Source organism: Schistocerca gregaria, chromosome 2 (assembly GCF_023897955.1).
Source record: "Schistocerca gregaria isolate iqSchGreg1 chromosome 2, iqSchGreg1.2, whole genome shotgun sequence".
NCBI lineage: Eukaryota > Metazoa > Arthropoda > Insecta > Orthoptera > Acrididae > Schistocerca > Schistocerca gregaria.
In genome coordinates this window covers 620500663-620517263 of record NC_064921.1, presented here as the reverse complement: position 1 = coordinate 620517263, position 16601 = coordinate 620500663, and the positions used below count along the sequence as shown (strand labels likewise).

Here is a 16601-nt window from a genome sequence, read left to right as displayed (position 1 = left end):
ACGTACTGCCGAATTGCTTAACACGTGGGGCGTGAGGTCTCCACAATACATCGATGTTGTCGCCAGTGGTCGGCGGAAGGTGCACGTGCCCATCGACTTGGGACCGGACCGCAGCGACGCACGGATGCACGCCAAGACCGTAGGATCCTACGCAGTACCGTAGGAGACCACACCGCCACTTCCCAGCAAATTAGGGACACTGTTGCTCCTGGGGTATCGGCGAGGACCATTCGCAACTGTCTCCATGAAGCTGGGCTACGGTCCCGCACACCGTTAGGCCGTCTTCCACTCACGCCCCAACATCGTGCAGCCCGCCTCCAGTGGTGTCGCGACAGGCGTGAATGGAGGGACGAATGGAGACGTGCCGTCTTCAGCGATGAGAGTCGCTTCTGCCTTGGTGCCAATGATGGTCGTATGCGTGTTTGGCGCCGTGCAGGTGAGCGCCACAATCAGGACTGCATACGACCGAGGCACACAGGGCCAACACCCGGCATCATGGTGTGGGAAGCCATCTCCTACACTGGCCGTACACCTCTGGTGATAGTCGAGGGGACACTGAATAGTGCACGGTACATCCAAACCGTCATCGAACCCATCGTTCTACCATTCCTAGACCGGCAAGGGAACTTGCTGTTCCAACAGGACAATGCACGTCCGCATGTATCCCGTGCCACCCAACGTGCTCTAGAAGGTGTAAGTCAACTACCCTGGCCAGCAAGATCTCCGGATCTGTCCCCCATTGAGCATGTTTGGGACTGGATGAAGCGTCGTCTCACGCGGTCTGCACGTCCAGCACGAACGCTGGTCCAACTGAGGCACCAGGTGGAAATGGCATGGCAAGCCGTTCCACAGGACTACATCCAGCATCTCTACGATCGTCTCCATGGGGGAATAGCAGCCTGCATTGCTGCGAAAGGTGGATATACACTGTACTAGTGCCGACATTGTGCATGCTCTGTTGCCTGTGTCTATGTGCCTGTGGTTCTGTCAGTGTGATCATGTGATGTATCTGCCCCCAGGAATGTGTCAATAAAGTTTCCCCTTCCTGGGACAATGAATTCACGGTGTTCTTATTTCAATTTCCAGGAGTGTATTAGTATGAAAGTGTGGATTCTCATGGATTTAAACACGTTGAGGATCGTATAAGCATTGTATTCTAGCAATTACCCACGACTGGGCTCGCTTATCAGTAAAATGAAATGTGCCTATGGCTTTATTGGTCGGAAGACCCCGACTGGGATGTTCGGGAACTTGGTGGTGCAAGTCTTTATTTGATACCACTTCAGTGACTTGCACGTTGATGATGATAAAATGATGACGAGGACAATGCACATCTCCAGATGAGAGCACAAAGAAAAGACGACCAGGGCGGGGGTTGAACGCAGGAACCAAAGAGCATGTATCAGCAGTGCTAACCGCATGACCACGAGCTGTTCACATCAGTTGGAACGCAACAATGAAATTATAGCACAGGCATTACGTTCAACGCTTAAAATGTAACGAATGTATGACTGATGTCAGTATGAAAGTATGGATTAAACACGAAGAGGATTGTATAAACATTGCATTCATTACGCGGAACACATCAAACAATAAAAGCATTGTCACGTAAATGATAAACTTCAAAAGTCAAAGGATAAATACCTTTTCCAAAGAGTAATATTTCGCTTTGTATTCTTCAAATCAATAATTATGTTGTATTACACACTTTCTAAAATAACCTATGCTCTTCTTCGGCGTTCAAGGTATCCCATACAAAATTTTATCAAAATCAGTTCAGATGTTTAGTTGTGAAAGCGTAAAAGAGTTACTCTCACACTTACAATGTTAATATGAACTTCCTTTTTGCTATGGGACGGGTTATTATCTTTTCTTCCATGTTGGCCTTGTAGCAGAAGTTGTGGTTCCTATATATTGCTCTCATGTTTACTAGTCCAGTCAGGAGGTACATTGTTCGCCTTAGAGCGTAATCGAGTATCTCGTCGATAGCTGTCCTACACGGTAATGTCAGCTAGTAAGCATTTTCAGCTTTGGCCGTTGCTGCCGCTACTCAATCCCGGCGTATTCGATATCAACTTTCCAAACTCTGGCTATACCACAACCCTTGGTCTAATTCTTAAGTAGGGAATACAACTGCATCAATCTGTTGGTGCTGAACAACCATTGTGCTGTAATGGTAACTACGTGTTCAAGACTTCTGTCAGGCTCTATTACTAGCTTTTAATAACTTTATCTAAATGTGTCCTTACGCGAATTGTGTCGGTTTACCACAACTGCGCGCCTTTAAGTTTAGTGAAGCTAGTTACTTTGTTTCTTTGGGAGAGAGTGGGGAGTTGGTTATCTGACTTTCATTGGTACGGCTGGCAGGTAACAGCTGGATAGGGTGACGATTTGCTACGTAGATATAGCTGTGCTTCTCTAGTCACTGTAGTCAACACTTTTTACCCCACAAACTTTTACTCCCCAAAATAATACCAGAGTAGTTTTGATATATCAGTGAATAAAAATTATGAAATCACTCTTGACAGAAAGCTAATACAGCTTGGGAAGTGTTAAACGTTAACAAACTCGACTCAGCAGTGAATAATTTAGTGACATTACTGTAGAAACGTTAAAAACCACTCCTCTAGCTGACTTACTCTTTACACAGAGTAGTACTTGAATTCTATGAGTTCCCTAGCGCTTCGTCGTAAGGAAAGCGATGTACGTTGCCGCATGCCTTCAATTGAATGCCACTACAGCGACTTGCGTGTCCCTACCATACACCAGTAATTCTGTCGGGGAAAGCGGACCTACAGTTTGTGGAATCCGAAACACGTGTCATTTCTGGTAAATTATTTCGTCATTGAGAGGTGAACTGACTGTGATCTACATAAGATATTACTTTAGATACGCAACCAACACATTGTGCTACTAGAAAAGTCACAGAGAGTACAGTGAATCACTTAAGCACGTCAGTAGCGACGAAAACGCTGTTTCTTCCTCCTCTTTTTTTTATTTACGTGTCATTATTTTCGTTCTCTATCCCGAAGAGTAAATCGATCTGTCTGAGTTGTGACTATACTAAAATAATACTTGAAAGCTTTACGACCTATGGTGCTAGAACTGAATAAAATGTGTATCTCTGACATAATTCATGTTACGTAATGGTGTACATATTTGACATAACTCATGTAATGCTAAAAAATTATAGTGGTCTTCATACATCAGTATTTTTGGTGGTAACAGGGAGCTACTGATCACCATGGTTCTGTCACAGTCCACTTTCACCGTATATGACCATAAGAACTGATGCGTCTGGTAAACTTATCTGTCGACTTTTCATGGCCCAGTGAACGTCACGGTGCACAGGAGCACGAAGAAAACACGCAGACACTGCGAGAATGCTTGTTTGAATATAAATGCAGATGCTAGCCAAGGCAGCGGGTTGCGCTGTGTATTTGACCACGGACGGCACCAGCGAATCCGCTGGAAGTATCAGTCGTAGCCATAACAGCGTTTTGCCTAGTTGTGAGTGCATTATGTCCTAGCTAAATGGTGTAAATGGCTCGAGCACTATGGGACTGACATCTGAGGTCATCAGTCCCCTAGAACTTAGAACTACTTAAACCTAACTAACCTAAGGACATCACACACATCCATGCCCGAGGCAGGATTCGAACCTGCGACCGTAGCAGTCACGCGGTTCCGGACTGAAGTGCCTAGAACCGCACGGTCACCGCGGCCGGTTGTCCTAGCTAAGTGAATTCGAAAATGGCCCAATTCTTGGTGCTCGTTTTGTGGGTTCATCCGTAACCAAGGTAGCCGAAGTGTTTGGAGTAACTAGAGGCACAGCACTGAAGATGTATACCTCATGCAGGGTAAGCAGAAAAGCATCATTCACTATCCAGAATGAGATTTTCACGCCGCTGCGGAGTGTGTGCTGATATGAAACTTCCTGGCAGATTAAAACTGTGTGCCGGACCGAAACTCTAACTCGGCACCTTTGCCTTTCGCAGGCAAGTGCTCTACCAACTGAGCTACCCAAGCACGACTCACGCCCCGTCCTCACACCTTAACTTCTGCCAGTATCCTTTCTTTCAGGAGTGATAGTTCTGCAAGGTTCGCAGGAGAGCTTCTGTAAAGTTTGGAATGTAGGAGACGAGATACTGGCAGAAGTAAAGCTGTGAGGACGGGGCGTAAGTCGTGCTTGGGTAGCTCAGTTAGTAGAGCACTTGTCTGCGAAAGGCAAAGGTCCCGAGTTCGAGTCTCAGTCCGGCACACAGTTTTAATCTGCCAGGAAGTTTCATCATCCATTATGTTTACAGGGCTCTCGGGTGTCCAGCCATCAGGTCGTTCTCATGGAATCCACCAGATGATGGCGGAAAGGTTGTTTGCCGAAATATTGTGGGACTTCAACGATCGCATCCGGCTGGACATCCGAGAACCCTGGAAGCAACACATACGCCGGGAAAGCCTCCGATCACATATCATCTGCTATGTCAAAACGCGGACGACAGTGTGTGGTGAGGGATCGTGGCAGACGGCTACTGAAGAGGATTGTGACGAAAACTAAGAGACACACAGTTTAAAACAGCCCCTGCAGAACTGAATGTCGCACTCGCGGGCTGTGTCAGCACCAAAACAACACGAAGGGAGCTCCGTAAATAGGGAATTGCAGAGCGGACTGGAATTCCAAAACAACTCGTCAGTGATACAAATGCTCGTAACCGGATAACGAGGTGCCAAAGCCACAAAACATGGACAATGGAGCAACGGCTAAGTCTTGTTTCACATTGTTTCCTATTTTTGGCCGAGTTTACGCCGCAAGAGTGAAGCAAAGCGAGGGTTGCAGCCATATCGTGGTATTCCATGGGTCCTTTTGTTACTCTGCAAAGATTATGTGACCATTTTGACTGATGAGACCCATCCCACGGTACAATGTTTGTTCCCCAATGATGATTATGTGTTCCAAAACGACAGGGCCCCTATTCACACAGCTCGTATCGTCCTAGACTGTTTTTTTGAGCACGAGGATAAACTGTCACATCTCCCCGAGTCTCCTACACCGGTTTTCGGTGTTTCCAAGTTTCTGTCCACGCCCTATTCGTCTGTCGTGATCCGTGCAATATCGTGCTTTGCTAAGGACGCTGGATTCGCATTCAGAATGACTGGGCCTCAGATCTCAACCGGCTACCGAGAGTCAAGTTTCAACAGTTTCCCTCAGTCGATCAAGAAGAATGCTGGGATAATTCCCTTAAAAATGATATTACTCATACTTACTCTTTCAACCCTTGTCATTAGCTATTAGGAACTAGTCGTTGACGGGACGTTAATGTCTGATTTTTGTTTTTATGCCGATGCTTAACACACTCTCCACAAATCTTGTCAGTAAGCTTATGCACACAACGAATGTTTACTGCTTCTTATGAAGTCACCGAAAAGTGCGCTTGGTGTAGAGTGATATGTCTAGTGTCCTGACTACAAAAAATTAAAGACCCAAAAGGAGAGAACGAAATAAAACTTGGTGGGTTGAGAGGATATATGATGGCATGGCAGTGATTAAGAAATCGAGTCAAATCTTCAAAAAACTTGGCAATGTGAGCCCACATATCAATTTGACGTTGCCCGGCCTCTGCCCTGAAAGCATTCACTGATTCGGATGGGTAGGGTGTCTTAAAGCCGCCGTATCCTCTACTGAGGCAAGCTGGCCCATTGCTGTTGTGACTGGTCCTCCACATCTTGGATACTGTCGCTGGGGCGGAGTTAACATCCGTGCTGGCCCCACACTTGTTCTGTCAGGGACAGGTCTGCAGATCTTGGAAGAATGGGACCTCTCCATAGCTCGTCGCCATACTCGATGACTGTGAGCACCTGGGTAGTGTAGAACCGTGATTCATCGCTGAACACGATGTGACGTTATACATCAGAACTCCACGCTTCACTCCAGACGCAGCCCTTTGTGTTAACAGCAGCTCTGATTCTCTAGTCTGCCTGCTGCTAGTTTCCTCTGACCAATGGAGTGGCGTGGCACAGAACGCTGCAAGGCGTCCATTATTTGTTCTCCGATGTCAGGCGTAGATGTGAAGAGCTTATGGTGTGGATGGTGCACAGTTTGGTGACCCTTCCCTTTGGTGGTCATACGTAGTCGATCGGAACATTGACGACGAGTATGCTTGCCCTCAAGTTTCCATGCTGTCCATCATCGGGCCACTGCCACATCCAAAAGTTCCACAAATCTGGCAGTTCCACTATTCGACCAGCCGGCCAAATGGAGACCAGCACTGACGCTCCTTTCAAACTCTATGGGGTGCTGACAACGCTGTCTCATATGAATACGTGGTATCTCCATGTCCTTCATAGTGGTCACTCAACATCTGACGCTCTTTGCGTCCCTTATATACCGTACCAGGTCTAACAACGGTGCTAAACACGCCACCCACGCATTCTGGTGGCTGTTCTGCTGGTCAGAGAGAACTGCAACTACATTCACTTACATACCCGCCGGAGATGTGTACGCGTACGAAATTATCTTGACATTCGGCCATGCCTTCCGGGTGCTTCACTTGTACTGTCAGGCACTGTATTCCATTCTCTGAGTCGCAACAGGTGTTATTTTTCAACTTTTTGTGAAGAGTTTCAGTTATAATTGATTATGTAGCTTCCTTCTTCTAACGTTGAAACACAGTGTTTCAAATACCTTGACATAATGCGCGGTAAGAACATAGTAACACAATTTATCTTTCTTGTAATGCAATCGTACGTACAGTGCTGCCGTCATAATGCTTCAGTCAAGCGTCGACTGCACCGACACAATGAGATGTGCCCTTCAAGTTCAAAATACAGGCCCCATTGCATATCGACAAAGAACTGGAACATCATCCTCCTGAGCTGTTGCGCAAGTGTACTTTTTGCAAAGCAGTTACATAGTTAAGTAAAACTACATAAACAGTTATGAAGTGACGATTTTCGTTACTCAGCAGACTTTTTGCCCACGTGCAAGCACAATCTCACTTCTCGTGATACGTCATCTCTACATAAAATTAAAACTGCTGTTTGATTTCTATTGTTCATTTGAATATCAACAGCAATGTGGATGGACATGGGCAGAGATAGTCGGGAGAAATTTCCCATCGGACGCAACATGCATCGCAACCAGATTTCGGCAATCGGCTGTAAATTTTCTATGGCCCACTGCGTGGATTGGGCTACGAATGTGTACAGTCTACGAAGTTAATCCACCAGTCTTGTTGACAACTATCTGCGCTTCCACCCGGCTGGGTTTTTACTACACCTTATTCTGTGACCAAGCACCAGCGTAGTCTCATCAGTGCACCGAACTACCTTAACGGACATTGTTTGTTTCTTGTACAAATATTTACGCAACTTTAGTGACCGTCTGTTCCCTCGGACACATATTTTTTTTCCTCTGTATACATAAAAAAATGAAGAGATTCTTACACTTCATCTCATTTTTTTCTCTGTCTGTCCCTTGAGATATAAAACGGCGTTCTTTCAGAGGAGCTAGTCGGGAACTGTTAGTTTAATATCAGTTTCTTGAAATACTGTCACTTGAAAATTTAAACACATAGAAACAGAGAACTCGTTGAAATTTATTTGCGAAGAGACAATAAGAAAACATACTTGCGTTTTTCACTGGAAGTAATGTAATGGCAGGGAGAATACCTCCGCATGTAGGCAAAGGGTGTGACTTCTAGACAAACTGTATATTTGTTACCAAATATACAGATGCACACAGTATGATACGTTGCAAATGGTGACAGTGATGAGAACTAGGGGGGAAGAGTGCTTAATATCATTCCAGCAGGGACAAACGGGATAGAACTGGGGAGATCCCAGCGTGCAATCCAGATGTTCACATTGTGCAACAGTTATTACCGATATAACACACATCTTGATAGGTCGTTTTATGTGGAACAAATATGGATGGCCTGCCCAATCTTCAGTCCGGATCCGCGCGACTGCTGCGGTTGCAGGTTCGAGTCCTGCCTCGGCATGGATGTGTGTGATGTCCTTAGGTTAGTTAGGTTTAAGTAGGGGACTGATGACCTCAGATGTTAAGTCCCATAGTGATCAGAGCTATTTGAACCATTTGTACCTACCCAATCAGCGAACATTACTCTACCCACATGAAAATATCGTATGGCGTTTTTGAATGGGGTGTCCACGGGGTAGATTCAGCCCCCGTCGGAAAGGATGTTCTTCCTCCGCACACACTGGCCTCTTTCCTTGCGGTTATGCTACAGATGTGTTAGATGTTTATCTTATGTAGTTGACTGTAATGGATGTGCGTATGATGTAACTTTTTGTTCTGATAACGATGAGAGAAGAGAGAGGCTGAAACCCAGTCACAGAACATAGCATACTTCTGTTGAATAGCACCAAGGAGACCAGGGAGTTTAAATGCCCCATCCGACGTCCGGATCATCATCAACAGTGTCACATGCGCTCACTTCGTAAGACACTGCGGAGAGGTCTGCCGTTTAATCCAGGACATTGACACAAAGGTTGGTGATCAAGAATTTCACGCCACCGCCTCACTTCCCGTTGCTGACCATTACTAGCACTGAAAATGTCACCAGGAATCGTACCGGCTGCCTCCAAGTCAAGCGCCAACGCAGAGGCGTGCGTTAGCGACCTCGGCTACAGAGTCCATCCAGATGACAGAAATAGTCATTGAAGCACCGACATACTTTCCCACCATAGGACCCAGTTCTTATCCACGATTTTTGTCACCGATCATTGTGTGTGTCCGCATTTTTCTGCCTTTCTTAAATTTTCATTCAACGCCAATGACTAAATATGTTAAAATATCCACATGTCAATCATTCCTATATTGGCATTCATTTAAGCAAGAAGTTATAGAACACATATCATTTCACAGACAGAAGAAAAGTCTGATCTACCCGATCTCTTTTGGTAGGTACTGCATTCGATTTCTGTTGATAAAGTCACTTTCCCGCCTTTTGTTGGGCCACGTCCTAACCCCTCTATGAGTGAATTTATCCAACACTACTAATCTGCCAGCTCCCTGACTTGCTCGTATTGTTCGCAGGGGCTGGTGTGGCCCGCCATGCACAACATCATCGCTGCGTGGATCCCGCCCGCAGAGCGCAGCACCTTCGTAACAGCATACACAGGTACGCGCACCATAATCATCATCATCACTGTCATCATCATCATCATCATCATCACCTCGTTGTTTCGTAAACAACATCTCTTCAGATTCTTTACTTTCCAATCAGTTTAATTGCGCTAAACCGCCAGGATTCAGTATTGTAAAGGTTAACTGACGAAAAATAAAAATGTTGTGATACTCCCAGCCTTTCGATAAGACGCTACTTCTTCTTGTTCATTCTGTTTAATCGGCTTTTTGTTAAGCCTCCCGTGGTCGTGTGGACTCCGTTCCGTGGTGATCAGCAGGTATGGAAACCAGTAACCATTCCGCGTATGAAGACATATATAATTACTGAAATGCCAAGAGTAGCCTTATTTTGTCATTGGCAGCACGATCTTAATTCCTTCAAATATTGATGCAAAGTATATCATGTTCTAAAGACATTAACCTACAACGATCATACAAGGACACACTACGCAAACTCATCTATGGTTTCTCATTCCAAATCCAACCATGTCGTTTTATAATGTCCCAACGTTCAAAACATACAGACTTAAAATGTCTGGAACCAGTCTCAACCCACATACTCCTGCAAATGTGAGCTAAAGGTCTCTTTTCCCTCCTTGTCGAAAACGCAAATCGACAAATATATACACAGCTTTCCAGTGTCGAAACATATATGTACGTTATCGTAGCCACTAATCCCGCTCTTGTGTGATGGTCATAATGTACTATGACGAACATGCAGAAAAAAAATTAATGGGAAGAAATGACCGATTTTTACCCGCCTGAATACCATAAATAAGCGCGTGATTAGAAGGATGTTGGAGGATTTGAATTACAGCGTTGTTGCTAATTTCTTGAAAGAAACACGATTGTCATAGCTGATGGAAGGGACAACGTAAGACCAAATTTTATTGTTGGGAAATAGGAAGTAGATCCGTACGTGGAAGGAAATGATGGCACATCCAAAGCTGGGCATGTATGCTGCGCATAGCAGTATGCCTGGATAGGCGTTTAGGGTTTGTGATGTTGAGTAATAGTATTTGATTTTGCGAGAAATAAATTAAGTTCGGCGATACACTACGAAGAGAGAGCGCGAAAACATGTTAATTATTGACGTGGCTAGTATGAAAAAGTTAACAGCATTACCGTTGTCACGATGTGATGAACTAGGGTTTTATGAGTGCACGTAATACCAATAGGTTGGAAAATATACGCAATAAAGCTGTAAATATTATGAAACAACAGAAAAAGAATGAAAATGAAAAGATGTCATCAGAAAATCGGCAGCATTCTATAACGATTTTAGCCATTTAAATTTATGAAAAGTTATTACATAATTGAATGAACGTTACTTTCTTTCACAGGGCAATTTGTCCGCAGCTCGTGGTCTAGCTGTAGACGTGGCCGTCTCTGGATCACGAGGTCCCAGGCTTGATACCCAGCCGGCGCGCAGATTTTCTTCACCCGGGAATTGGTTTTTGTGTTGACCTCACCATTTCATCCCATCTGCCACTTAATATCGCGAACGTTTCAGTAATTTTATATGCTACAAAAGTTGGTTTGAAAATAATTACTATAACATCTTGATATGCTCTCACAAAGAATGCTTATTTCTTCTTATGCATTTTCATCAAGAAATAAGGATACAGGGCGTCCCAAAAGAAATGGTCATTATTCAGCGATGTGACAGGAAAGGTTATTTGAAGCAAAAATTTCATATGGACATACGCCATATTCTGAATGGTATCCGAGATATAAAACCTTTAATGTACTTTGTTTTTGGGGTAGTGGCGTGTATATATGTCCTTTACCCACCCAATCTCTTTGAAGTTTTGTTCTAGTCCAAAATACCTTGCTCCTTTCAACCCCTTTGCTTGGGATTTTTTTCTGTAACTAAACTAGCCCGTTGAACGCGCTATGGTCCATGGAGTGTTGTGAGTGAAGTACTGCGATGAGATTGTATCAGAGAGAGAAGCAATGGTTAATTGTGTGTGTGCATGCGATGGTTCCAATGCTACACATCTAAACTAAGGACGAATACGCATTTAAAAATAGGCGTATGTTTGCTGGTGCTGCCGGCCGTTGTGGCCGAGCGCTTCTAGGCGCTTCGTTCTGGAACCACGCGACTGCTACGGTCGCAGGTTCGAATCCTGTTTCGGGCATGGATGTATGTGATGTCCTTAGGTTAGTTAGGTTTAAGTAGTTCTAAGTCTAGGGGACTGATGAACTCAGATGTTAAGTCCCATAGTGTTCAGAGCCATTGGAACCATTTTTGAACCGTTCCGCAAAGTAGTGTCACAGTCCCTCTGCTGTTCCTGATTTGCATAAATGATAGACGTGATAATCTGAGAGCCCCCTTAGATTGTTTGCATATGACGCTGTAATTTACCGTCTAGTAAAATCATCAGACGATCATTTCCAATTATAAAATGATCTAGAGAGAATTTCTGTATGGTGCGAAAAGTGGCAATTGGCACTAAACAAAGAAAAGTGCGAATTCATCCACATGGGTACTAAATTTTGGTTATATTATAAATCGCACAAATCTAAGGGCTGTCAATTCGACTACATACCTAGGAATTACAGTTACGAGCAACTTAAATTCGAAAGACCACATAGATAATATTGTGGGGAAGGCGAAACAAAGACTGCGCTTTGTTGGCAGCACACTTAGAAGACGCGACAAATCCAATAAAGAGACAGCCTACATTACACTTGTCCGTCCTCTGCTGGAATATTGTTGCTAGGTGTGGGATCCTTACTAGGTAGGATTGACGGAGGACATCGAAAAAGTGCAAAGAAAGGCAGCTCGTTTCGTGTTATCGCGCAATAGGGGTGAGAGTGTCACTGATATTGATGCGAGAGTTGGGACGACAGTCACTGAAACAAAGGCGGTTTTCTTTGCGGCGAGATCTATTTACGAAATTTCAAACACCAACTTTCTCTTCCGAATGCGAAAATATTTAGTTGACACCCACCTACGTAGGCAGAAATGATATTCGTAATAAAATATGAGAAATCAAAGCTCGAACGGAAAGATTTAGGTGTTCCTTTCTCCCACACGCCATTCGATGAACACTCTGCCAGGCACTTAATTGTGTATTGTTGAGTAACCATGTAAATGTAGATGTAGATGTAGATGCAGATGTACATGTCTAGAAGATAAACGATCATATTGAAAGAATTATTTATGCCAATGAAAGATCAAATAAATTCTTTGAAGACCAATTACACATAGAAAAATCACAAACAGCATTTAGTAACACACTGATAAGCCAAAACATAATGACCACTGCCCACCTCGACGCTGGATGTCGCCTGGTGGCGTTGCGGGCACGTGACACGGTAACAGAAGTATGTAAGCGGTCCAGACACGGACGGGGGATCACCCTAGTGAAGATATGTACTGCAAATGGGGAAATCCTTTGAGATAAGCGACTTTGACAAAGGGCGTATTTTTATTATGCAGAGCCCATGAACGTCTATCTCGTAAACAGCGAAGCTGGTCGAATGTTCACGTGCTACTGTCATGAGCAACTACGGTAAAAGGTAGAAGGACAGAGAAACTATCAGTAACCGCTAAATGGTTAGTGTCCACGGAGACTTGTCTGCTCTGTAAAGTAGGATAGCTGGTAATCTCTGCCGAAAGATCACAATGCTGGTGCACGCACAAGTGTTTCGGAGCACACCGTTCACCGTACACTGTTGAAAATGGAGCCTCGCAGCATACCACCACTACGTGTCACATATTGACCCAACGACAACGTTAATTATGGTTGCAGTGGGCTCGGAACCATCGGGATTCGACAGTCGATCAATGGAAATGTGTCGGCTATTCGAATGAATTACATTTTTGCTACACTAGGTAGATGGTCGTCTCCATAAACGCCGTCCTCGACGTAAACGGTGGCTCCAAACGTGCAGCGCGCCCCGGACGCAGGCTGGTGGGAGTAGTATTATCCTATGGGAAAAATTCTCCTGCCATTGCATGGGACCTGTGGTGGTAATCAAAGACACGCTGACAGCTGCAAACCACGCGCACCCCTTCATGCTCGATGTCCTCCCCGACGGCGATGTCATCTTTCAGCAGTACAACTGTCCGCGTCTCGAAGCCAGAACGGTGCTACAGTGGTTTGAGTTGCATTATAGTGAACTCACGTTGATGTCTCTGGGACCAAATTCGCCTGGTGTAAATCCTATTAAACCCGTATGGGTCGCTATCGGACATCACCGCGTACGAAAATCAGCGGCCCGTTATTTACGCGAATTACGAGTACAGACCTCTGCATAGGCATCTAATGCCATATACCTCCAGCAGCCTACCGACAAACTGGCCGATCCCTGATACGGAGAATCAATTATGTATTTGGTTCGAAATACGGATAAATAAGCTATTAAGCACATGGTGATAATGTTTTGGCTCATTACTGTAAGCGCGGTGCGTTTTTGTTACACAGATCTGATTCGACAGGTACGCCGTGGCACATATATAATGCTAGAAAGCGATTTTTGTTTATAATATACTCTAAACCCAAACACTCTCTAATGTGACTAATTGGGCAGATTTAGAAAAATTATGTGAAGCAATAATACATTGTCCCAAGGTACGAATCTTTTCTATGGCGGAGTTAATGTAAGAGGATCCGAAATGAAGAGCGCTCACGGTTTTAATAAGTACGAATATGCGTTTACGTCCGTGCCCTACAAATCACTGAGAAATACATGGCAGTTGATATTTACCGTTGCACTATATATTACGGTTTGTTTCCGTTCCACACGCATATGGAGCGTGCGAAGAATGACTGCTTAAATTCCTCTAAGTGTACTGTAATTTGGCTAATATTGGCTTCTCGATTCCTGTAGGATCAATGAGTAGCTGACAGTAGGTCCCACACTTAATGTTGGCTCTTGAAAGTTCGTAAGTAGTCTTATCGGGAAGGTGGTTAGCGTCTATTTTCAAGCGTCTGCTATTTCACGCTCTTCAGCTTTCCCCTCGTGTCGAACAAACCTGTGACCATTCACATCGTGCCCTGCTTTGTACAAGTTCAATATCTCATGTGGCCCCGTTTGGCACGGGTGACACAAACTTGAGCAGTATTGTAGGAGATGTCACACGAGTGTTATGTAAGCAACTTCCTTTGTAAATTAACCACTTTTTTTCAATATCCGAACAGTGAACCGAAGTCTGCCACATGTTTTAGCTATGACTGAATCTATGTGAATCAACTGACTTCAAATTCAGGAGCCGGCCACTGTGGCCGAGCGGTTCTAGGCACTTTAGCCCGGAACCGCGCCACCGCTACGGTCGCAGGTTCGAATCCTACCTCAGGCATGGACGTGTGTGATGTCCTTAGGTTAGTTATGTTTAAGTAGTTCTAAGTTCTAGGAGACTGATGACCTCAGATGTTAAGACCCATAGTGCTCAGAGCCATTTGAACCATATTCAGGAAATAATCTGAACGAGTGTGATACAAATCTCCAAGTCTCCAATTTAAAGAACACAATAATGGAACTGAAGACGAGGGCAAGTAAACCTGAAATATTATTGTCCAGTATAAAAACATGTGTCACAAGAACACACAGTTGGCCATTAAAACTGTAAAAGCAGGAGGGACAGCTAATAGCGACATTTTACCTGTTTCGTTCAGTAAGTAATCCTCCGAACTGTTTTTACGTGCGTTAATGTATAGAGGAAAAGTTCATTTTAGGTAATTCAAATTTTATCTCTCTTCTGCACGTCTGCGAAGTTTCGAACAATTTCGATACCTGAGAGAGCCATAATGAGCCGGCAAAATGGCGTGTCCACAAAACACTAGTATAAGCAACGTATTGTAATTGAATTCTTGTTTGTGGAAAAAGAAACTGTAGTGAACATCGATAAACGTTTGTCTGCAGAGTATGGCAATGACGATGTTGATAGGTGTACTTTATGGAGAGGGGCAAAGAGAGTTAAAGCGTGGGAAGTGTAGAAACCAAGCTCCATGATCGGCATCGTTTGAGACTGAAGAAAACAAACCAATCACAGACACGTAAAACCAAGGCGAGAGTTGGTGAAAGTGTCAAGGGAAAACGCCAAGGAACAGCTACAGCTAAACCAAGACGATGCGGACATCATGTACTGATGCACAGGGACCACCGAGCAGTGAGGACCGTGGCTGTAAAATGTGCTAAGCCAGTGGAAAGAATCACTTGTAAGTTCCAAAATACTACCTATAGTCCAGCTGAGGCAATTACAATGTGGAACACTGGTCGAGCAGCTCCATATAAGCCATACATTTCTGTAGCCAACGCTAAACGACGGCTGGGCTGGCGTAAGAGTTGAGGCCACTGGACAGTGGATCACTGAACACGAGTGATTTGCATTGATAAATCCCGCTATACCCCGTGCCAATGTGATGAAAGGGTTTGGGTTTGGGGAACGTTACCTGCCATCAGGTGTAGTGTCAATAGTGAAGTATGATGGAGGTGATGTTGTGATATGGGAATGTTTTTCGCGGTTAGGATGTCGTCTTTTTATTGGCCTCACAAGAACGCTGAATGCAGAAAGATATGAACGCATTTTTCAGCTCTGTATGTCGCATAATGCAGAGGACAGTATGAAAACGATGACTGACAGTATCAGAATGACAGGGCAGTTTGTTATAAAGGAGTGAGGCAATGGCATGCGGACAGTAACATTCCTGAACTGTACTGGCCTGTCCAGAGTCCCGACCTGCACCCAATGAACCGCGTTTGGGATGAATTAGAACTTCGACTTCGCTCCAGACCCCAGCGTCATTACCTTCTGTGGTTTGGCGCTTGAGCTGCCATTCCCCCACAGACATTCAGGCACCACATTGCAAGAGTCCGCAACAGTGATTAAACCGCCACAAAGGCCAAGGATGGCCTCACCTAAAATTAATATCCACCAAGAGGTATCGAGATATTTTTGACCAGATAGTGTAGTGGCGATACGCTTCTCCTTCTTATACGAGGAATAACACACTTGCGAACAAACGACATTCAAACTCGAAACTTTCTAACAGATTAAAACTTCATGCTGGACCGAGATTTCAACTAGAGACCTTTAGTTTTGCGGACAAGTGCTCTACCACTGAGCTACCTAAGCACAACTCACGCCCCCTCGCGACAGATATACTTCCGGCAGTATCTCATCTCCTAGCCTCCCGATTTCACAGTTATTCTGCGAAACTTGCAGGAATAGCTCTCCTCGGAGAAAGGAGACACGGCTTAGCCACAGCCTGGGGATGTTTCCAATTTGGAAATTTGTGGTGGGACCAAACTGCTGAGGTCATCTGTCCCTAAGCTTACACACTACTTAATCTAACCTAAACTAGCTTACGCTAAGGACAACACACACACACACCCATGCCCGAGGGATCACTCGAACCCCGACGGGGGGCGCCGCGCGAACCGTGACAAGGCGCCTTAAACCGCACGGCTACTCCGCGCAGCCGATGTTTCCAAAACACTTCCC

General features: G+C 44.8%; 1 protein-coding gene across 1 annotated transcript in view; it reads left to right on the top strand.

The window, feature by feature from the left end:
- The window catches only part of LOC126334605 (uncharacterized transporter slc-17.2-like), a 285173-nt gene that overhangs the window by 212260 nt on the left and 56312 nt on the right, over positions 1-16601 (top strand). Inside the window, exon 4 of the mRNA XM_049997008.1 lies at positions 9056-9140. Coding sequence (XP_049852965.1) covers positions 9056-9140 — 85 coding nt within the window. The remainder of the gene's footprint in view (positions 1-9055; positions 9141-16601) is intronic.